We start from the raw sequence: 23723 nt of genomic DNA, 5'->3' as shown, positions 1-23723 counted from the left end.
CTGGGTACCCGTCACAGGCTGCTAGCTGCTGGGATCAGATCCGGGAACAAGGGAGCCAGACTCGGAAATCCAGAGAGGTCTTCAGGGGGAGGTCCTCGAATATAGAACCCATTTCCCTCTACTCGCGCGAATACTTGTGACACCAGACCTGTGGGTTTTCCACACCAGCGAAGTCTTCACTTCCCAGGAGACACCAGCTCGGTGTCCTACGATTCACTTCAGCTCTGGCTCTAACCACCTGGAGGTGGCACAGTCCCACAAGATGCCCCACTTCAGATGCCAGTCCCTCGCCCAGGGCGTCACCTGTGCTCCCCACCAACCAGCTATACATCAGGAGTTTCCGAGACCCCTTCTGTGGGTCTGATGATATGCTGAAACAGCTCACAGAACTCAGGAAATCATTTCACTTTCTACTACGAGTTTATTACAAAGGATGTTTTAAAGGATACAGATAAAGAGGTACCTAGGGTGAGGTCTGAGGGAGTCCCCTTGGATTGGATGCGCTACTACCCCCCCAGCAGCACATGGATGCATTTTTGTTCATCAGCTCAGAAACTCTCCAAACCCTGATGTATGGGGCTTTCCCAAGGGTTCCACTACTTAGGCGTGCTCCATGAAATCACGGGGGGTTGGTGATGGGCTCCACCGCCAGCTGTCTCCCCTCCTTGGAGGTCAGAGGTGGGGCTGAACTGTCCCACCTTCTGGTCACGTGAGTGGTGCCCACGACCACGGAAATACCAGGAAAGGGCACTCAGGGGATTAGGATGTGAAAGCATCCAGCCCAATCCAGGAGGACTTCAGCTCCTGGGATCCCAGCACCCTGGATGGAGGACTCCACCCGACTTCCCAGGCCCTGACAGTGTGGCTGGATGGGCAGTGCCAGGGTGGCCACAGCACCTTGGGGTGGCTCCCTGGTCCTCTACACACCTTCCTGCTCCTGCTCCTTCCCATAGCAGCCAGCAGCCACCACCAGCCACCTTTCTGGGGTGCTGGCTGAACAGGGAACCCCTGAACCAGGCCTTGACCTGCAGAGCTCAGGGTGGGGTGCAGAATCGGGAAGTCTATGTCTCACAAACCGAGTGACACAGAACCCCCTTCCCCAGGCTTGGGACAAGAGCTGGCTGGAGACAGCCCAGCCCCCACGGCCTGCTTCCCCTTCCCACGTCCCCAAGCCCCCAGTGCCCTCCATCACCCACTGAGGCTCCTCTCCAGCCTCCCATCCTGGAGAAAACACGGAGCTCTTAGGGCCTCGGGATTTTGGTTTCTCTGGACTAATAGACTTATTTTTGGATCAGCATTGAGAGAAAAACAGAACAGCAAGTACAGCAAGTTCCCATGTATGCCCCCCACCCCCTAGACAGTTTCCCCAAGCCCTGAAGTGGTGTCAGTCCTGTGCACTTTGACAATGGATGCACCAGCGCTGGCCTGTTCTTGGCAGGCCTTAGCGGCCTGTGTGCTTCAGGCAAATGTATAATGACGTCACCATGTGGGGCAAAACATTTCCCTGCCTGAGTCCTCTGTTTTCTGCAGATTCGACCTCTCCCCCCGACCCTTCCCCCCACCTGGCCTTGGGATTTAATGTAAGCAGCAAAGTGAAAAGAGAACTAACAAACCCAGCAGAACTATTTATAAGCAGTCTCCAGGGCCCCGGGCGGCCCCGGGGGTGGATGTCAGTCTCTCTCTGGGTTCTGTCCCGCTGGACGCAGCCTCTCCAGGTCCTGGCTCTCTTCCTCTACCTGTAAACCCAGAGCCGTCTAACACGGTGCTATGCACTGCGGCCTGCCCTCCTGCTGCTTCTGCACGTTCTCATCCTTCTGGAAGGCCAGGCTGAGCTAGGATTAGTGGGTACGAGAGTGCAGCCAGGGGGCAGGAGCTGCAGGGCTGTCGGGAGAGCATGTGACTCTTGATCTCGGGGTTGTGAGCTTGAGCCCCATTTCAGACATGGAGCCTACTTGGATGATGGATAGATGGATGGATGGATAGGATGGATGGATAGATGATGATAGATAGATGATAGATAGATGATAGATAGATAGATAGATAGATAGATAGATAGATAGATAGATGAGGCACCTGGGTGACTCAGATAGTTGGGAATCTGCCTTTAGCTCAGGTCATGATCTCCAGGTCCTGGAATCAAGTGCCATGCTTGGCTCCAGGCTCAGTGGGGAGTCTGCTTCTCCTCCCTCTTCATCTCCTCTTGCTCATACTTTCTCTCTCTCTCTCTGTCTCAAATGAATAAATAATTTTTTAAAAAGAAGATACATAGATATATACATAGCTACATACATAGATAGACACATGCACACATGCACACATGCAGCCAGGCTGTGATGGGCCTCAGCTCCCCCTCCAAGTTTCCAGGCACCTCCACACCTGCAGCAGGAAGCTTCCAGCCTGCCCCACCCCTGCCCTGGCCCTGTCACAGCCTTACAGAGCTGTGGAGGCAGGGAAGCAGGGGAGAAGGGGCCCCTTCCCTCAGGAAGAAGGCATTGGGAGCCGCTCCGAGCACCCCCGCCCCGCAGCCCTTCGCACTGCTGTGCCAGAAGCTATCAGAGGTCAGGAAACCAGGAGTTTGTTCTGATGCTCACCTCTGCTTTGTCCTCCGACAGGTGCTGGCATCGACGGGGTGGAAGAGATCAAGCGACATCCTTTCTTTGTGACCATAGACTGGAATGTGAGTTGCACAGTGCCCATTGCCCTGCATGATGGGAGGTGAGGTGGAGGGTGCACCAGCTTGGTACAGACCAGAGGTGACTGCAGCCCTGTCACCTGGAGCGGGGGCCTGCCTCAGGAGCCCTCTGAACAGGCTGGCATTTTATAGCCACAGACCAGGGACCCCCCTTCCTGCAGTGCCAGGCCGAAAATCCCTTTAGCACTTGGCCCTTTGGAGGCAGATTGAGATGACCCTGCCGCTACTCCCAGCTGCTGAGAACAGAGCAGAGATCACCTTCCACCCAGCAACAGGCTGCAGGAGCCCCTCAGGGCACTGGGTCACTGGGCTGCCGGTTCTCTGGGTCTCTGGGCCCCTGGGCCCTTGGGCCCCTGTGTCTACAGGTTGCTGTGTCTCTGGGCTCTTGGGCCCCTGTGAGTCTCCAGGCTGCTGAGCTGCTGGGTCTCTGGGCCCTTGGGCCCCTCTGGGTCTCCAGACTGCAGAGCTGCTGGGTCTTGGGGTCTCTGGGTTCCTGGGCCCTATGAGTCTCCAGGCTGCTGGGCTGCTGGGTCTCTGGGTCTCTGAGTCCCTGTAGGTCTCCAAGCTGCTGGTTCTCTGCGTCTCTGAGTCCCTGTGGGTCTCCAGGTTGCCAGGCTGCTGGGTTTCTGGGTCTCGAAGTCCCTGTGGGTCTCCAGGCTGCTGAGTCTCTGGATCTCTGGGTCCGTGGGCCCCTGTGGGTGTCCAGGCTGCTGGGCTGCTGGGTTTCTGGGTCTCTGGGCCCCTGCGGGTCTCCAGGTTGCTGGGTCTCTGGGTCTCTGGGCTTCTGGGCCCCTGTGAGTCTCCAGGCTGCTGGGCTGCTGGGTTTCTGGGCTCTGGGTCTCTGGGCCCTTGGGCCACTCTGGCTCTCCAGGCTGCTGAGCTGCTGGGTCTCTGGGTCTCTGAGTCCCTGTGGCTCCCAGGCTGCTGAGCTGCTGGGTCTCTGGGTCTCTGAGTCCCTGTGGCTCTCCAGGCTGCTGGGTCTCTGGATCTCTGGGTCCCTGGGCCCCTGCGGGTCTCCAGGTTGCTGGGTCTCTGGGTCTCTGGGCTTCTGGGCCCCTGTGAGTCTCCAGGCTGCTGAGCTGCTGGGTCTCTGGGTCTTTGGGTCTCTGAGTCCCTGTGGGTCTCCAAGCTGCTGGGTCTCTGGGTCTCTGGGCCCCTGTGGATCACCAGGCTGCTGGGTCACTGGATCTCCAGGCCACCGGGCCCCACTGCACAGTGCTCTTTAGTGCTGAACCGCTGGCATCTCGAATTCCATACTGCTTTCCCAGTCTCTCTTTTGGGGCTCAGGCCCACACAGCTACCCCTTCTTGCAGAGTCATTAAAGAAAAAAAAAATCCAACTGTTAAAGACAAAGTTATTGGTGACACTTGTTAGTGACATAAGGAAGACTTATGTCGGGATGAGTTCAGGGACCATGGGGACAGGGTCTGCAGTGGAGAGAGATGGGGCTCAACTCTGGCTAGCTGGGGCGGTGGGATTTATAGCCAGGGGGCAGATGGGGGGCCATGGATGGAAGGCCACCGGGAGGAAACACAGTGGGGAGGGGCTCTGGCTGAACCGACCCCCCGGGACTTCTGTACACAGGCCTGATGCCCAGATGCCACCTGGAGGGAGGGGCCCATCAGAAGTAGGCCTCTGGCTCCAGTTCTCCAGGTGGTTGCCATGATGCCTCTTGGAGGTGGATGCTGGCAGAGGAGTTCCGGACCCTCACCCCAACCAGCCTCTCGGAGCCACCTCCTAACCCGTCGGCTTGGGGACGGTGCCTCTGAGCGGCCACGGCTGTGCTTTGTGTGTAACGAAGGCGTCCCCCATGGATGCCAGTGTCTTCTGGTCCTTTCCTTCGGTTCACACAGCAGGCACATTCCGAGGTTTCTTTTCTGGAGCTCACAGATTAACCTCGGGGGATCTTAACAGAATGTGAAATACATATATTTATATATGAATGTCCCCTGCAGAACAGAGGCCGTCAGCTTCTGTTATTTTCTGTCACCTGAGCGAGTTCCAGCAGCAGGTGGCTCCGTGGCCAACCGCCCCCGGCCCCCTGCGGTTGTTACCTCTGAGAAGGTGCTGACATCAGTGCCGTAGGGGACCAGCTGTTCCCGGACCTTCTGACCTTTGCCGACCTCCCTTCTCCTCCTGTGAAAGTGGACCAGCAGGGAGAGCACGAGCTTCCTTAAAACCCCCTTCTGCCGTTCCGATTATGGAGCTTTTACGAGGTTTGGTTTCTTTTCAACGGCGAGACGAGAGAAGCCCTCGAGATGCTGGCACACCTGTGACCTCCCCGCCAGGTACACAGGCCTGGTTAAAGGGCCCAGTCGACATCAGCTTGCATTTATGCATTTAGAAAAGTGGAAACAAAGACATCAAAGCCACAACCTGCCTGTGAAAACTCTTCTCCCTTCGCTTACTGAGATGTGAGCTTATAAGGAGCCCGGTCGCCCTCAACTCACACACAGGCCCCTAAAGATCTTTGTCGGTGGATCATTCACGAGTCCCACCCAGCACAGAAGCTCTGCTGTTCGTGTGTGGTGATGAGGCCTCGGGCTGTGTGCTAGCCCCAGAGGCCAGTGCCACACCAAGGGCAGGAGCCCCACAAGCTGGGGCACAGTCCCCCCTGCCAGATGTTGTCCCTTCCGAGCACAGGCACCAGAGCAGAGCTGCATACCCCCTTCTCTTATTATGCACTGTTGCACAGACTTGGCCACGCTGTTGACCACGTTTCAGGCACCTCCAGGAGGTGGGGACAGAGCTGGCCGTGACACCCCTGGCTTTGCCCCGGGTCCAGAGAGAGAGGCAGGAAGGGGAGGACATGCACTGAGTCATGGAGAGGAGGCTGCGCTGTGAAGAGCAACCACGGAGGGAGGAGGCAGGGAACCGGAGCTATGCCCTCCATGCCAGCCTCTCAGGCCCCTTCTGCGGAGCACATCGGCCCACATGTCCCTAAGCGCTCCTGAGGTCTTCTCTGAAAAGCCTGTCCCACCGGAGCCACCCTTCTAATACCACCGCTCCTCACCCAGTGCCCTGGCCCCCTGACCTTCCTCCATCCCCAGCTCCTCATCACCTTCCAGTGCATCATGTCCCTGCTTCATGGTGTTCTCAGTCCCCATCCCCTGCCCCCGGGATGGAAGCCCCAAGAGCTCAGGAGTCACTGCCAGTGTTGCCTCTGAGACAGGCTGAGGCAGAGGAGGCACTCGATGAATAGTGGGTGAGCGAGGGAGCAGGGGAGAAGGTGGGAGAGGCTCTCGGGGCAGGAACACCACAGCCCCTGCCTACACTGACGAGAAAACAGGAGAACTGGATCCCTGGGGCAGAGTAGGGGAGCTGGCCACGTGGTGTGGGAGATCTGAGGGCTGCAGCTGAGAGGGAAGGAGGCCCGGTCACACGGCTCTGGGGACCTCTCGACACAGCCACCTGGAGCAAGAGGAGCTACTGGCAAGTGCTGCAGACAGATGCTTCTCTCAGCCAAGACAGGGCACCCCTGAAGGAGTGGCTGTGCACAGGGGAGCCAAGACAACTTTATGAAACGCCTCGAACTTTCATAGCACAATGATGACCTTGAGTGTGCTATGCAGGTTGAGCTCATGTGCATCCCAGAAAGCCCAGGTCCACGTGAGCTCTGAGCAGAGGCCGGCTTCTTTCTGCAGCGTTAGGAGCCGCCCCCGGTGAGAGTCCAGCCACAATACCGGCCCCGGTGAGCATGGCTCATCTTGTCTCCACACATGGGGCCAGGTCCCTGCAGGGCAAACGTGGTCGTGGGATTTCTGCACCAAGAACGTGGCGTTCTGCTTTATTTTAAAGTGATTGGGACTAAAACGGAGGATGGGAAGTTTCTCTTGTTGATTTTAGCATTTTGTTTCATTTTGCTTCTGAGAGAGGCCCTTCGGATTCATGGGGACCAAGCATATGTGCTGTCACTTCCGTATTTGCCCGAGGCTGATGAGGGAGGGACAGAGGGATGGAAGGATCGCACTCCATCCCAGGCCCTGAATGAAAGCAGCCAGTCAGTGGTTAAGGGAGAGGAGCTCTGAGTCACCACTTTTGTGCAAATTCATGTATTTCATAAATGATACTTGGCGCTTGGCCGTGTCCAGGTGAGCGAGCAGGGTGTCCGCACTATAGCAATGGAAAGACACAGCTGTCCCCAAGCTGCTCATCATCCGACGGCTGCACGGTCGTGTCCCGTCCAGCCACAGAAGAGGTGTACCGTGGAGGCGTCCCGTCGGAGAGAGGACCGCCGCAGAGAACGCGGGCAGGCCCTGACATCTGGGGGGAGATGCAACTAGCCAAGCCCTCCTGGGGACCACAGCCTTCTCGCAGCTGCCAGGGGCCTCCCGGGGAGCAAGATGAGCGGCCCCCATCGCCACCCTCCCTCCCCACCCCCGAGCCGTGAGTCTTGGTGTCCAGCGTGGCTCCCAGTCGCCCACCTGGCAAGTGGCAGTCTGAGAAAGCAGACACGAACATGCGAGGCTTCTGGGGAGTAATGTTACTAAGTCTGTGTCCAGACGTGCCCGTTCTGTTTCGGCAGCTTAGATAAGCAAACCACAGCAGAGCAGCGTTTGCAAAAACTCTGACTACCAGGAGGCATTCCCTCTGCCCGGCAGAGGCTCGTGAGGACGACCCGGAGCCACTTCCCTGACCCGCCTGAACCCAGGATCTGCCCTGGAAAGTGCAAGGGTATTTTTTCCACTTTCTGCTTCTCTCTGTGACCTGAAACTGCCAGCAGCAATTTTCAGGTGACCTGCTGGAGCAGAAGTCCACCCACGGTGCAGGTGGGACCACTGCCCCAGACCGTCCTGCTCTACTGTTCACCTGTCTGCAAAGCCGAACAGGTGAACGTCTGCTGCGGAGCGGACTTCATGAAAGCTGCTCTGTCTCACGAGACAAATGAAACATGACAGCCCCCAAGTCCTGCACCTACACCACTCAAACTGCCCCATTGCTGCATGGAAGTTCCACACCGCAGGCCCCGAGGAAGACACGCAGCATGGCCTGGCACCCCACTGCCCTCCGACACCTGCTGACCAGCCTCCGGTTTCCTGGCAGAGCCTGGGGCCCTCACCGTACCTGTTCAGAACCCGATATCGCGACTACTTTTATGAATACTGGCAGCTTGTGCTGGTGTCGCTCTGTTTGCATTTGTGACCCTTCCAAGGGTACCAGCAGTGGTCACTCTGCGGTGGGAGGGTCTCCCGTGAGAAACCGAGGCACGGAGCAGGAAGAAGAGAGCCCAGGGCCCGTGGGCTAACTGGCAGCATGACCCAAAGTCCCCACCTTGCCGGACATGTGACCAGAAGTTGCAGACAGAAGTCTTCTCGCCCACAAGACTGTGCAGAGGGGAGTTTAGGGGTTCAGTTCCCAGGAGCGGTTGGCTACTGGCCAGCATCTCGGGGCCTGTGTCAGAGGGTGAGGGGGCTCCTCCCACTGCCTGCTAGAAAGATTTCTATCAGTTTATTCCCACGTTAAATACACCAGCAGAGCTTCTCCTTTCAAGGAGCCCGACAGGACTCTTTGTTCAATGAATAACCGCCTCTCAGTTCAGCAGTTTTATAAATACAGATACTTTGGCTGGAACTGCTTTCAGCGAGGGGTAAGCTGTGTAGACAGAGTCCTGCTTCATGGACCACGAACCCATCAGATCCCCCAGGGGCGGGGTGGGGGAACCTGGAGCCATTTGATTTCTCCCTGTTACCCTGCCAGGCTGGCATCAATTCCACATTATTTCTGTGTTGCTATTTCAGGAATAATCTATAGCTCGCTGTGTGCCCTTTCCTAATTGGAGAATGTTAATTTTGAGATGCCTGGAGCCAGAGCTGCCTGCAGAAAGCAGATGTTAGGTCTGTGACCCCAGGCTAGAAGCAGCTTCCTATCACATTACCCTGTCACCACTCTCACTGTGCCCCCCGGTTCTCCCCTTTGTCACCGGAAGGTCGTTTAGGTATAAATAGCCCTGGTGCACCTGCTCAGAGCCTCCCGGCATGACGTGCGAATCCATTCCCATGTGGCTGCGACTTGTGTCATCCTAAGATCCCGGGACGGCTGAGGTGATTTAAAGCGATGCCCTGGTGAATTTGATCATGAGACCCCCATTCCCTTTCTGTCAGTGTGGGATGGACTGTTCCAGAGGCTCAGAGAGGGGAATCTAGGTCAGAATTATAATGCATCTCGTCAAGCTCAAGACCTACACAGAACGTGGCTGCCAATCGCTCTCGATTTAACCCTGTGTACTGCCACTTACATTCCAAAATGAGAAGCACAAGTATCTTTGCCCTGAAACCCCAAACCCACTCCTAGATTTGAACACAGGGAAAGAAAAGCATGTGTAATAGTAACACATATTAGCACACATTAGCCCAAAGTTTACCCAGTTATAGGAAGAAACTGACCGACCTTTAAGACTGCATCAGGAACCATCCAGAGCACAGAGGGCACCTGGGTACCCTACGCAGCCCTTTGCTACCTGCTCGGAACCAGGATGAAACCACAGCCTCCTCGGGGACCGGGAGGAACGGTGTGTTCTGGGGCTGCCCTTGCACAGGCTATGCTCACAGGTGGACCGAGAACAGGGATGAGTGTTCTGGGGGCTGAGGGGCCCTCGAGGGAGCCCGCCCACCAGCGAGCCCTCGGTGGGCTCTCTCTCCCACGCTCTCCCTTCTGGTCAGTTAGGATTTCCTTAATGAAGCACAGGCTTACAGAGGAGGTTTGAAGGCCTAAGGAAAACTAGACATACATGCTATAATTGTGCTGCTGAGCGATGGCTGGGTTCTGTGACCAGTTTGGGGGCACACACTGGGCTGGGTGTGCATTAGGAGGGAGGAATTGGGAATCTGAACCAGGCAGGCCAGCCTGGGGGTCCTGGGGTGGGGGAAGCCAGGAGGTACCACATCCTCTGCTCCCTGAGTTATTGCTAAATACTGGAGCTAAAGGGAGGCAGTCCTCTCCACCCAAACGATGTGCACAGCAGCACCATTGCTAGGTGACAGATGCCATTCTGATGAATTCCTTTCCCTTACATATAAAGACTTGGAAAATGGGAGCCTTGTCTCCCCACAAGGTCAGCCTTCGGGCCTGGGCCTCTGTGTGGCTATTGGGGGTGAGGCAGGCGAAAGACTAGGTTAAAGCACGTGGTCCTGAGAGTCAGTGTGGTCCGAGGAGGCGCCTGTGCTTTCTTGGTCCACTTGGATTCTCAAAGCCTTGGTATCCTCCCCCCATGGCAGGGGGGGGGGTGGGGGTGGAGGGATGGCAGGATGAGCTGCAGAGCTGTGCATGTTTCTGCAGGGAGGGGAAGGGGATTTGAAAAAGTGCCAGTGGCCTTGACGACGCAGCCCTGCTTCTCATTGGAGCTGGTGTGGTTACACTGTTGGTGGTCGGACAGAGCGAGCCTGCAGGGTGTCCCCAGCAGCCTGGAATCTACCCCCTGGGGGCCCACATATGCACAGGGTCCTGACCGCAGACGCCTCCAGGTGCTGCTTGGTGTTCCATCTTAGAGCAAAACCGCTTCTGTTGAAAAGCCCTGGGTTCTGGGGATGTTTTATCTGCAGGTTTGAGGCTGGGAGCAGGTCTCGGCCTCTTGCTTCCAGGGGTCCCTGTGTCAGTGGAGCTGCAGGGAGAAGAGCAGCTGAAATGTATGACCTCCAGCCCCACATGCAAACGGCTCGCCTCTCACTGCTCGTTTGGGTTAAGTGACAGCCAGTTCTGTGTGCCTGTAAATAAACCCCCCTGTTCCTAAAGCAGGAGCCTGGCTTAGTTGGGATTCCCCTTCTCCTCTCCCTCCGGCTCCCTCCCCTCCCCACTAGCTTCCTCCCTAACCTGTCGCCCACCTGCAAGAGAACACATGCCTGACCAGGGAGAGGATGTGAGTTTTCCTTGAGCAGGACAGGTATTGATTTAATAACCCAGCTCAAATACCGCTGGAGAATCCCTGTTGCGAACAGAAAGGGTCTGAGCCCCGCAGGGCTGCGCCTCAGCCATCAGTCTCAGTAACCGCTAACATTTTAATAAGGAAGCACACTTTGCTTGGCCTTATTAGATCTCCTCTGACAAGTGCACACATCATGGAAGTTTATTCCCACCCCAGAGTGCGTCACCGCGGAAAGTAGCATCTTTCTATTTCTGGAAAGAGCTTACGAAGTAAATCAATTCCTAATGAAATCTATTCACCCAGGGCAGGAAATGACCAGATAATCCAGGGCGGAGTCAACGCGTTCGTTTTCCTCCGGGGGCTCCCAGGTGCACATCCCGAGCTCTGCTCTGCCCTGTGCTGGCCCAGCTCCTGCCTCCCGCAAACCAGGGGCGCCTGGTGGTCACCAGCCATGCCGGCCTCTGCCCCCCCCCACCCCCCGCCTCCCCGATCCCAGACACAGTGGTTGTTCTATCAGCCGCGCCTGGCAGTCCATGGCTTCTGGAAGGGTGTGCTCTGGGCAGGGATGGGGCACCGCACCCTCCCACCCCATGAGTGCTGCTGTAAGGGGAAAAGCAGGTCCTCTTCCTGCTGACCCTCACTCGCTCCTGACCTTGCACCACTCACCCAACCTGCCTTCGCCTGGGTTCCCTCATCTGTAAAGTCAAGGTGATAAAATCTGCTTTTCTGTGTCATGGAGAGATTTAGAGCAGATCCAGACGGAGGTCGCTGCGTTTGTTTTCTGAGCCACGAGGGTCCCTGGCTGCAGACCTACAGACATAGAAGAGTCAAGAAAGGGCCTGGGCAAAACTGGGAAAACTTGTGCTACATGGTTGCAGCCAGACTCCCCTCCTGGTGTCCAGGCCCTGGGTGTGCCGACCTGCCAGGTTCTCAGCACACCGGCCAGTACCGTGACTCCGCTCCCAGGGCACGCCGACTGACAAGGACTGGGATGTTCTGAAGTCTACCCCGCAGATGCCCCCTCAGCCTCAGCCAGGAGCAGCTGCCTTGAGGCCCCCCCCCCCGAAGCCTCTCCATCCCAGGGCTCACCTCCCAGGCTGGCCCCACTTTCCCCTCCTCCCCCCGCTTGCTTCTTCCGCATCGGCAGCTTTACCCAGGCCTGATTCCAAACTGCATCGTTCCCATAGTTGAATCTCCCCAAAAGAACGAATTGTTGATTTGCCTGAGAGCACTGAAGACAACGCGATCAGGTTTAGACCACATTTTCAAGGAAGCCAGTGTCAGAGTGAAGCAGTGAGGGGCATGGATTTTCTGGCTCCGTGACTCAGGGTCAGGGCCAGAAGTGGCCATTCTGGAGAAGGGCCGATCCTCCTCGGGATTCAGGCATTCTCAGTAGCCCATCAAGGCACACAAATGCATGTAAAGGAACGCAAAAGCCCAACTCTGCCCACTTGAGCAGAGGGGTCTGGACCCCCAAATCTAGGAATACCAAATCTGGGGTGCCCGAGGAAAGTACTTTGCTCCCCAGTCACATGCTCTGGGATGCATGTGCACAGGAGGGACCTGGTTCGATTCTAGCGGGGGGCTTTCCCAGCGTTCCCCACGTGCTGGCCTCACAGTGGCCAGGGCGGGGGAGGGTGCCAAGCAGCAGGGGCCCCTCCCTGCTGTTACCTGGAGTGGGCTAAGACATTACTGTCCAGCCAGATTGGACTTGAAGAGAAAAATTCAAAAAGAAAAATTGTGCCCCCCCAAAAAGGCTTAAAACCTCACGTTGCCCTAAATGGAGATTACTTAGCATGTGTCCAGACCCTCATACCTTCAATTGTAATTATATCATATATTGTACATAATATCAACACGTGACTTACTGGATTCCACACGTATTCACGTATACTTCAGAATGTGCACAGGGGCTGGCAGCCAGTGAAAACCGGGGCGGAGTATTCGAAGCATGTCTTCCCCTCCCCAACATCAGGGTCTGCTGCTCTATGGCATGTTTCGAGGTGTCTATAGCTCCTCACTGTCCCGTCCTGCTTTCCCTGCAGAAGCTGTACAGGAAGGAGATCAAGCCGCCATTCAAGCCAGCAGTGGGCAGGCCCGAGGACACCTTCCACTTTGACCCCGAGTTCACAGCACGGACACCCACAGGTGTGTGCCCGCGTGAGTGCATGCAGACCCGGGGTGCTGGCCAATTGTGGGTCCTCCTCCTGGGTCAGTTAGGGAGAGTGACTTAGAAGCCAGCAGATCTCAGGTTCAGGAAAGCTTCCTTGGAGAAAACTGGTTGGTTCTGTTTGACTTTCTTGTTTTCTGGTCCACCATGGAGGTTTAAGTGATAGAACCAGTTCTCGGTCATCCCTCCGCCCTCGCTGCCACCCCAGCAGCATCTGGTTTGGAAATTATCTAGGAGTTCCGTAGAGTCCCCCTCGCCGGCTGCCTCTCATTCTGAGCTGCCAATCCAGGGACCGCTTCTTTCAGGCAGGCACAGAAGAGAACCTCAAGACGATGAAAATCTCTCATGTATCTAGAGGGTTCTGTGGGAGGAGGAAGGCAAAGCCCATAGCTATGTGAACCATAGATCTTATTCATGCAAACCCCACACACCTGTCAGAAAAGCTGTGTCAGCTACTGGACGTCCCCACAGCACATGACACGTACACAAAGCTTTCATGAAGAACAGTCACTCTTGACTTGAAGAGTCAGAGCTCGTCAGTCCCTCTAGAAGTTCTCATTTTGTGACATTAATGAGTTAATATTAGTTTTTTGGGGGTATGGGGATTGTCTTGGTCTGCCCAGGCTGCCTGATGGGCACCTCGATCAACAGACATTTAGTTTGATTCCTGGTGAGAGCTTTCTTCGTGGCTTGCAGACGGCCACCTTCTGTGTGTCCTCACCCGGCCTCATTCTGCCCACGAGGAGGAAAAGAGAGATCCCTGCTCGCTCTCTCTTCCTATAAGGACACCAGTGCTCTTGGAGCAGATCTCATGACCTCATTTCACCTTAATTACTTCCTGAAAGACCCCATCTCCAAAGACAGTCACATGGAAGGTTAGGGCTTCAAACTATGAATTTTGGGGGAACATGGTCCAGTCCACACAGTGGCATATCTGTTACATAATGGTGTTATGTGGAAAAGAAAAAAAAAAGGAAGAAATCCCTTGTCTATGGGGATTCTTCTTAACTTTTGAATGTGAAACTTTCTATGATTTTTATGGATGATCGTGAAACAGAGATGGTCAAATACAATATACTACGTGGAGAAACTTGGAACAGAGAATCCACTTTATTCCCTTTAAGTTAGGCGGTTGGCGCTGGGAAATAAATTCCCACCATGCTAGACTGGAGAAGCTTCATTAAAACCCAGAAGGCTGCAGCACAGAGTAGTTTTTAGAATCTGAAAACCATGTGCCTCCAGACAGCAGAGACGGAAGCACGGCGGGCGCCAAGCTGCTCCAGACCCGGGGCTCCGGCTCCCCGGCTTGCTTCCCACTCTCTGCCTTTCTCCTGCACAGAATTGCAGCTTTGAGGTCTTTCTGCTCCTGAAAAGCCCCCATGCTACCACCTGCTGCCCTGGAGGTCTCTACAGAGCACAACGGATACATCCACGTTGAATGATCTTCAACCCCCAGGGCGCTTTGGCGTCCTCCTTAGGGCTTCAGATTTAAGACTTTGAGCTCATCCCAGAGAATTAGCCAGAGCCCTGCAAATGGTAAAGGCAGAGCATATAGCTCAAGAGGCTCATTTACAGCCGCTGAAGAGTGTGTGTGCTTTGGGGGAAGAACAGCTCGTTTACCTTGCACTGATGCACTTTTGTTAGTAAGTGGAGAATTTGCAGATCAAACAAGCTTTGTCTCTGAACTGGCGGTGGGGCACGAAGTACACAGACGTACCTTCTATCACCTTCTATCGCCAAGGCTGCCTCTCCCTGCAGGGACCCACAGAGCTGGCGGGCAGGCTCAGGGCAATCAGCTCAAGTTCAGATGAGTCCTTGTGGAAGTCATCACCCCTAACATTTGGTTGGTGTGGCTGGCGTCCCTGAACCATAGGCGGCATAAGTAGAACTTAGCGTGCTTTAGAATCATCCAGGGGATGCTGGTTTTGGGTACAGTATTTGAAATGCAAAAATAAATAAATAGATAAATGAATAAATAAATAAATAAATAAATAAATAAATAAATAAATAAATAAAATGTAGGCACATGAGCTGGATAAAAGAAAATTTAAAACTTTGATGATCTCATGACTAGTATGTTTGAGGGGTTTTTACATCTTGGTCTGGCATCTCTCACCAATCCATGCAATCCAGTAGGCAGCTGGTTTGTGCGTGACCAAACTAGCTTTCCTGTTGGCTTAAGTTTAAAAAAAAAAGAGAGACCATAAGCCTACCACAAGATGTTCCTACTCCGCATCCAGAAATCTAACCTACAGGATGTGGATTAGCCACTCTTTCAGAATCACCTTGCTATAGCTACCCTTTAACACGACCATGCGCTGAGCTCACGTGCTTAGAAAATTCTACCTCTTATTAATGCATAAATGCAGAGAGAATGATTTCTCTGTGTCCTTAGCACTTCAGTTACTCCCTAGCACAACCCAAGCTGTATGGTGTCATAAATTAAGCAAAAGAGATTGGAGAATGCAAAATAGTAAGCCCCTCCTGGAATGTTGAATGCTCTCGTTGTTACCTGCAGACTCACCCGGCGTCCCCCCCAGCGCCAACGCACATCATCTGTTTAGAGGATTCAGTTTTGTCGCCTCTAGTCTGGTCCAGGAGCCCTCGCAACAAGATCTGCACAAAGCCACGGTCCATCCCATCGTGCAGGTAACCCCGTCCTGCACGGCTGCCCCCGCCTCCAGCAGGTGTGGGTGGGGAGATGCCTGCACCCGTGTCGCACGTGGACTGAGAGCCAGCCTGGGTGCCAGGGTGCTGGTGCCACGTGTACTTTCTGCCACCAACTCTTCCCAGCCTCCTGGGTGTTACCGAGTCCCAAGGTGATCTGAGCTGTGGCTCTCACCCCTGCGCCACAGTCATCCTAACAAAGGGATAAGAGTTCTGATGAGAATGCCCCCGGGGTCGGCCTGTGGCTGGAGCCCTGCAGGGGTCACGGTATGGATAGGACTGGCACCCTAGGAGAGTGGTTCGGTTTGCGGGTACCACTTCCCTGTTGTGAAATGTGCTATTTGGGGGATCAATTCGGAGGATATTTTTTTAGAAGGAGTTTTCCACATTTTAAGTAACCAGATACAGAGAATTCTAAAAAGAAATTGTGATTATGTTTTATTTAAGGACAATGTCAGGGAAAATTAGAGAGTGTTAGATTTCACTATTTCTCTCTCCAGGGCCCTCTGGGAACTGACGATTTCCAATGGGGACACTTGCTGTGATGGTGTATACTGATATTAGTGGCTTTTTGTCTGTGCTCAGTACAGAGGGGGGAGGCTTGTGCATATGGGCAGACGTGGGCTGTGACTGCGACACCCCGGGGTGTGAGTTCCCATTAGATGTTGACACCCAGACACCACTAGACACCACTCTGGCCTCGAGTGTCAGAACCACACACCCATTATCCACAGGTGCTTCTGTGCTCCTGGCTCTGGATTTACATACTCTTGGATCCTTGGGGGGAAATGTGGCCGGTCAGCTGACACTGAGTATTGTGGTCTAAAAAGTTAAGCTCATACTGGAGAGATGAGGGCAGTGGGGATTTAGATCTGGAATCATTGCTGACCAGCAGCATGACCTTCATGATTCCATTAACCCCTGGCCTCAGTGACCTCAAGTGACCATCTGGAACCTCCCTGGCTGCCCCTGTGTGCCTGCGGTTGTGTCTTTGCCTGAGAGAGGGCTGCCAACAATCTCTGCCTTGGGTCTCTCTCTGCAGCAGCTACATGGAAACAACATCCACTTCACCGATGGCTATGAGATCAAAGAGGACATCGGGGTGGGCTCCTACTCCGTGTGCAAGCGCTGTGTGCACAAAGCTACTGAGGCAGAGTATGCCGTGAAGGTAAGACCGTGTGTGCACGTGGGCTGTGCTGTGGGCGGGCACCATGCACCACTGCCCTGCCCCCAGCTGGCATGGCTGAGCTGGCCAGCCTCTCCCCCTGCACCATCTCACGAGCCCTAACACTACACAGTTGGCTTTGCTTTGATATGAGGTCACCCATTCAAAACTTATTTTGCAAATCATAAATATTTTCAGTTTTATTCAACATGTAAGTACTGACCAACTTTAGCACTTTTGTATACAGAATACCCTCAAATAAAAGCTTTGGGTGCCCAGGGTTTTGGAAAATACAACTGGGGTATGGGCACAGTGTTTGAGGGAGGAGGGGACAGGAAGGGGGAGAGGAGGAAGCTACAGTCACCAAAAATTAAATCAAAGAAAGGAATAGAGGCATAAACTGGTAATATCTGGGCAAACTTAAGCAGAGGGCCGGTACTTTTACTCTCAACCATCGAGAAAAGTAAATAGTAAGAATTATCTAAGATTATCTAGAATCCGATCTTTACATATTACCTTTAGCCCCTGTAATTATTGCTAGATTTGGTATTTGATCTGGAAATCCCAAATACCAGTTTCTTGAGTTTTCTGGTTGGTAAAATGTGGATGAAAGCTAAAGCTTCTGGCTAAAAACATAACCTAACTTATGTAAAAAGCGTCCCCCGTGCATTCTCTCCACAAGAGAGCCAGAGATGCTCTAACACCACTGCTTCCCCACTGAACTGACCTCGAGACCCTGGAGACGCCATGTCCAGCCTGTGGCGTCATCATGACCAGACCTGAACGTGTCTGCAGCTCGTGGTACTGCACCTGCCCTACACCAAATATGTGGGGACACACGGAACCTGTCCAGCAGGCAGTGGTATAAAAGGAGCAATTCCTTCCATCGTGATTTTCCTAAGCTCAGAAGACATTGTTCGAAATGTTGCCTACAGGGAGATGACCCCCTTCCTTCGCAGGTAGCCCACACTCTATGTTTCTTGCACTGAGAAAATATACCACTCTGTCAAAAAAAAAAAGAAAAAGAAAAAGACACCAGCCAAAAACATGAAAAATAAAACAAAACAAAACAAAAAACCTAGGCCCTTTGGTCTAGTTTGGGTTGAAAATTGATGACTTTGACAATTGTATCTTGAGGGACACCTGGGTGGCTCAGTGGTTGAGCGTCTGCCTTTGGCTCAGGGCGTGATCCCGGATTCCCAAGATCGAGTCCCACATGGGGATCCTTGCAGGGAGGCTACTTCTCCTCCCTCTGCCTGTGTCTCTGCGTCTCTTTTTGTGTCTTTCATGAATAAATAAATAAAATCTTAAAAAAAAAAAAAGAAAAACCTGTAAAAAAAGAAAAAACAAATGTATCTTGAATTCCTCAAGCAAGAAAGAATGTTTGAAATACGGGGGAACAGTTTGTGCATTGCATGGACAGACTCCTGGCACCCCACCTGCCCAGGAGCCCAGGAGTCAGGAGCACGTTACCGGGAGCCAAAGAAAAGAGTGTGGCGCGATTCCCGGGAGCAGTGGGTCCAGAGTGCACACGTACCGCCAACAGGTCCCAGCGTCCTACAGCAGGTGCGGCATGGTGTCGCCAGAGGTCACCTCTGTGGCCCGGGCGTGTGCGGCTCCATGTATTTCCAAGCGTGGGGTGATGAGGAGTTCAATTTCTCCTCTTCCTTGGGAGAGTCCAGCGGAGTGTGTGCGTGGACGCCCCTGTTTCCCCGCTCAGGTGCAGCTCCCATGGGCAGGTATGCCCGATGTGGGGCGTGCACCTGCACTCTGCCCTGGATGAGAGGATCTCATCCGTGCTTCAGAACCTACGTCACACATGCTCCACATGCCTGCGTGGGCTTCTGAGAATTTTTTCTGCCTGGGTCATTTCTCGAAGAATTCCTTTAGGCAGCTTATCGGGTGACCGACAGCAATCCCAGAAACAATCACCGCTTCCAGTGAGCACGAAGAAATGCATCTATTGTTCGCCTGGCTCAGTGACCACGATGCCCTTCTAGAAAACAGCCTGCCTCTGTGAGGCTTATCAGCTATGTTTTGTGCCTCTGAAAAGAAACCTCGCATTGACAGAGGCAGTGGTGTGTTTCCCCGTACTGTCCCCATATCCAGCTCTCCTATAAAAACACCGTCTGAAATCAGCTTTGTTTCGTGTCTCTACCTTGGTCCCCGAGTGTCTCGTTGAGGCCACACCGTGCTGGGAACATCCGAGGCATCTCACCCCGGGGCCCACGAGCCAGATGCGTAGCTGCAGCTTCCTGCAGCAGAAAGCCAGGTCCTGCTCCATCCTGTCCCTTGCTTTTTTTCCAAGCCTTGAAGTTCCCTGGACAAACTGAGCTGCTGGACCTTGCAGGATTTCCCTCATCAGCACTGAGACCACAGTGGGTCGTCTGGAAGGTGTTTAAATTCACCAAACGCAGGCAGGAGCGTCAACCCTCCGCCGCACAGGCCCCGGGCCCAGAGCTGGGTCAGGAGCCCGTGCGCGCTCCTGGTTGGAATCACAGCGTCATTGCTCTTGGTTTGGATCTCCTTCAAGGGCAAAGGAAGTGACAGGAGTTTCAAGGCAAAGATCTCCACATTCAGGATGGGCCCATTTGTTACCAAAATGTTTTCACATCCTGCAGATCGCTCCTCCATCTCGTTTTCAGTATTTTCCGGGTAGAACATAATTGAAATAGTCTGTGGCCTCTTACTGGGTCAGCTGAGTGGTGGATGAGTAGCAGTGTCCCCGCTGAGGGAGGAACTTAGCAGCAAAGCTGAGTAGGCCTCGCAACAGCACAGAGCTGAGAGCGTGGCCTCTGATGCTTGGTGTGCAGTTGGACCTCAGCTCCACAGACGTCCTGTTGAGCCTTGGCAGCCGAACTTGGCCCCCCGGCATCCCACCAGCACACGAGCAGGGGCAGACCCAGCCATGCACGTTCTCGCATGCACGGAAAAGGGTGTGTTTCATTTTGATACACGGCCTAGTCAGAGCCAGTCGGAGCCCCCACACCCCACTGCATAGGGGATTCAGAAACCTCCCCTTTGCGTAATGAGCAGAAGAACGTACGTCGTAATGAACAGCAACTTTGAAAACAGTGGGATGCAGCCAAAGGGCATGGGCTTCTGTTTGGGGCAGTTGTAATCGGTGGGTCTGTTTTTGCTCCTGACATCCTGGTTTTCACACTGGGATGGGAGGTGCCACGGGGGCCTGGTGGACAGAGGCCGGGGATGCTGCTTATAGTGTCCTGCACCAGGCGGCTCCCTCCCACCGTCCTCCACAGTTACCCAGCCCATGATGTCATAGAGACCTTCAACCTAAAGCCTCCTTCGGGGATGTGGGGCGGATATCTCACGCAGATAAATTCCAGCAGACTGATATTTGGGAGATGAGGGTGGCCTGTCTGGCAGGCGTCGAGTAGCAGGGGGACAATCTGGAAGAGCTCTATTCAGGGGCAGGGCAGGACCCCTGGCGGACGGAGCAGGAACTGCCAGCGCTGCAGAGACCAGGCCTGCAGCCTCCAGCCTGGGAGCCCGGGCGGGATATGGTCATTCTCACATTCCCAGAAATATCATCCTGTTTTGCTTTAAGCGTATTTTTCCGTCTTATAGGGGCCTAATTTTGCCACTGTAATTACTCTGTCATCACTTTAAATACATTTAAGGCCATATTTCAACCTCTCTACCCAAGTATATTCCCAGTCAACAAGATTGTTGGTTTTGCATTTATTCTCAGCTGTGTTTTTCTGTGCAGCTCTTAGAATGAGTGAGAGCAGGGGCACCTGGGTGGCTCCGTGGTTGAGCATCTGCCTTTGGCTCAGGGCATGATCCCGGAGTCCTGGGATCGAGTCCCGCATCGGGCTTCCTGCATGGAGCCTGCTTCTCCCTCTGCCTGTGTCTCTGCCTCTCTCTGTGTGTCTCTCCTGAATAAAGAAAGAAATTTAAAAAAATAAAATAGGATTAGGGAGGCCAGGTCTAGCAACCACTTAACAAAACCTTTAGCGCAGCATGCGCACAGTAGGGACTCAGTGCATGCTGGTTTGGAGTCTGAATCCGAGGCTCGGTCCCTCCCTCCCTGCCGAGATAGACAAGGCTGGATTGCCCAGCATCTCCCAGTGGGAGAGCCTGGCCTCAGGCGGTCAGGCAGGTGCTGTCCCTCAACCTGCTCGAGAGCACCACCTGGGGCTAACGGCATAGGACATCCCACCGGTGCACCCGCCTCATGCTGATGGAGCAGATGGGAAAATCCTTACGTCCTCTCTTCCTCTCCTCTGTGTCAGGCACATTATGGCGGAACAGATGTGCCCCACTTTCTCAGCACCCGGGCTGTTTCCATGGGGCACGCAGCTCAACAGTCCAGTGCACGAACCAAGTTCACCTTCGCGTTCACAGCCAGCCCCAGAAGGCGAGGGGAGGAGATGCGCTTGTACAGGACTTTGAAATGACATGACACAAAACTGCACAGATGGCTGGGCACGAGTGCACCTTTCTTTTAATTTGAGGTTAACAGGGAATCACTTGTGATGTGCAGAAGGTAACTCGGATTGAGCCGCATGTGAAGGGGAGAGGTTTATTTGAATCGAAAAAAAAAATCATTAGTGTTCTCTCATTCCATCAAAGGTGCTGTATGCATCTTACACGAATTGCTGAAGAGGGTCGCTGGTTTTTATGTTTTGGAGTCTTTGTGGCTCGGCATGATCTGGCTAGCGTTCTAGACAGCCTAGGAAGCCAATTTGTCTAAAAGGAAGGGCTCCTAGCCGTGTGTTGTGGGGAGAGCCATGGGAATATATCAGGGCTCATTCACTGTGGAGAAGCTGCCTTGTATCCGTCAATGTCCCAACTTCTCAGGAGCCCACGTAGGTACAACCAAGAGGCAGTTCGCAGATGGTGTCTGCAAACAACTGGGGTGTGTACCGATTGCAGGACAAAGAACCAACACGCACACTCGAGGAACCGCTCCTGCCACCTGGATCCTCAGTTTCGAAACACAAACATCAGTCATGATGCAACACCTGAAGTTCATGAGACCAGGAACAGCAAGCCCTAGATAAAATTCAGATTTGTTTAAGATTATTTATTTATGAAAGACACACAGAGAGAGAGAGAGGCAGAGACACAGGCAGGGGGAGAAGCAGGCTCCATGCAGGGAGCCCGACGTGGGACTCGATCCCGGGTCTCCAGGATCACATCCTGGGCTGAAGGCCGTGCCAAACCGCTGAGCCACGGGGCTGCCCGATAGAATTCAGACTTAGCCCAAGTTCTGTTAGGACGACCATGATGATGACAGGGACGGCACTCGCCGTGTGCCAAACTCACTGAACCCGAGACACTCTGTGTGTTAAGCCAGCCGATGTTCACGGCACCATGATGACATCCCCTCGAGGGCACAGAGGCTGACAGCCTAACAGCACACGCAGGGACACGCAGCCTGTAAGAGGCACAGCCGCGGTCCATCCAAGTGAGCTGCCTCTCACTTCCAAGGGGCGAAGCCCGAAGCCTCCACTCCAGCTCACTTCCATGAATTCAGGGAAGCATGAGAGGTCACCTAGGTCATGAGAGAATGAGACAGCCACACAGGGCAGATGGGGTGGGGCGGTAGTAAATGTAAAGCCCAAGTCACAGGGTCTGCAAGGAAATTGTGTGGTTTGAATGAGCCTCTAAGCTCCCTAAACGTTACAGCGAAGGTGGAACTGGAGAAAGTGGGGGTCCCCATGACCCTGGATCCAAGGGGCCTTTTCTTGTGTGTTCCCTGCTGTTCTCCGGCTGCTGGCTCTCATTCCCCTGCCTTTGTGACGGGGTTGATTCCGCCTGGTAATCTAGGCGATCCCAGTGTCTCCAGTTATTCAGTCAGGTTCCTCCTGGAAGCACAGCAACTTATCTGTCAGCTCCAGGTGTTAGGATGCGACTTCTTTGGGGCCCACATCCTGCCTTCGGGGCCCCAAGACACCCTGCAGCCACCAGGCCCACCTTTGCCTGCTTCAGCCTCTTCCACACAGCAGCCAAAACCCAGTCTTCACAACGTACATGCCGTCTCCTCTCTCTGCTCAAGATCCCTCCTGTGGTCTTCCGTCCCACTGCCGGGGGGATTAGGTGGGCAGCAGCCACCAGCAAGGCCTGTTACCTGTCCCCCTCTCGAGCCCCCTCTCCAGCTGGACTCAGCTCCCCAAGCTATTCCCAGAACACCTGACGCTGTCACCTGGGCGACAGGCTTGCCTTCCCTGGGCCAGCACTTTCCTCCCCGAGACCCAGAACCGGCCACCTCATCTCCAGGGGTCCCTGCTCTCCATCGGGGCCTCCCCACTGCACCCCGACCCCCCTGTGGCTCCTGTCCTGTCACTCCATGCTCCATGGCCCCCATGTTTAACCTGACATACTGCATACCTTGTTTCCCATCTGTCCACCCCCACTGAGATACTTGGTGGTGTCAAGGACCAGGGTGACTATAAAGAGAGAAATATCAGTCAGGAGCTTTCCTTCACATTCCAAGTCATTTCATGCCTTTCTTTGGCTTTTGTATTGTCAGCGTTGACAACACAGGTGTCGGTAGAGCATTTCTTGTCCATGGAACACATTTTATTCTGCACAGAATCCCTTGTTCACTAGGCCAGTTGCATTCATTCCTTTTCATGATTTTGTTATTAACATTTTTTTGGCGGCAGACACACGGGTAGGTTGTGGTTGAGAACACAGACCTGTCCTCAGGGATCTCACAACCTGGCCACTGAGGTGTTTTACTGATCAAGGAACCAGAAGCTGCCACAAAAAGTGCCATGTGGCTGAAGAGTCTGAAGCAGAATGTGCTTTGGGCGTCAGTGTTTCCTGCTGGCCCTTGTCATCTGCAGACAGACAAGCGGACACCTCCTCATCCAAGTCCTGCAGGCTGGAAGGTGCATTCGAGGGATGGATGGATGCCCCTCGTGAGCCACGGCCAGCTGCTCCTGGAGGGACCTACAAGCCTCCTCTTCAGAAGCATCTTGTTCTGTTATTAGAAGAACTCTAGTTTGCTTTAGCAAAACACTCAGGTGAAAGTGAAGTAAGATCCTTACAACTATGAGAGTCTGTGTCACCCAGTCCTTAATTCTAGGGGAGCTGGGCACCTAGTCCTTAATTCTAGGGGAGCTGGGAGTCTGTGTCACCCAGTCCTTAATTCTCCGGGAGCTGGGCAGGTTGTCCTGACATGGAGCCTGCCTTGTGC

The 23723-nt window shown here is 54.0% G+C and overlaps 1 protein-coding gene across 6 annotated transcripts in view; it reads left to right on the top strand.

Annotated features, from left to right (window-relative positions):
- The window catches only part of RPS6KA2 (ribosomal protein S6 kinase A2), a 350533-nt gene that overhangs the window by 304980 nt on the left and 21830 nt on the right, over nt 1-23723 (top strand). For all 6 annotated transcript variants that reach the window (XM_041742331.1, XM_041742333.1, XM_041742335.1 and 3 more), the window contains 4 exons: nt 2613-2677; nt 12596-12698; nt 15239-15369; nt 16430-16555. In XM_041742331.1, the coding sequence (XP_041598265.1) occupies nt 2613-2677; nt 12596-12698; nt 15239-15369; nt 16430-16555 (425 nt within the window). The remainder of the gene's footprint in view (nt 1-2612; nt 2678-12595; nt 12699-15238; nt 15370-16429; nt 16556-23723) is intronic.

This window comes from Vulpes lagopus, chromosome 2, assembly GCF_018345385.1.
Source record: "Vulpes lagopus strain Blue_001 chromosome 2, ASM1834538v1, whole genome shotgun sequence".
Lineage (NCBI taxonomy): Eukaryota > Metazoa > Chordata > Mammalia > Carnivora > Canidae > Vulpes > Vulpes lagopus.
This window is presented reverse-complemented; position numbering and strand designations above follow the sequence as displayed.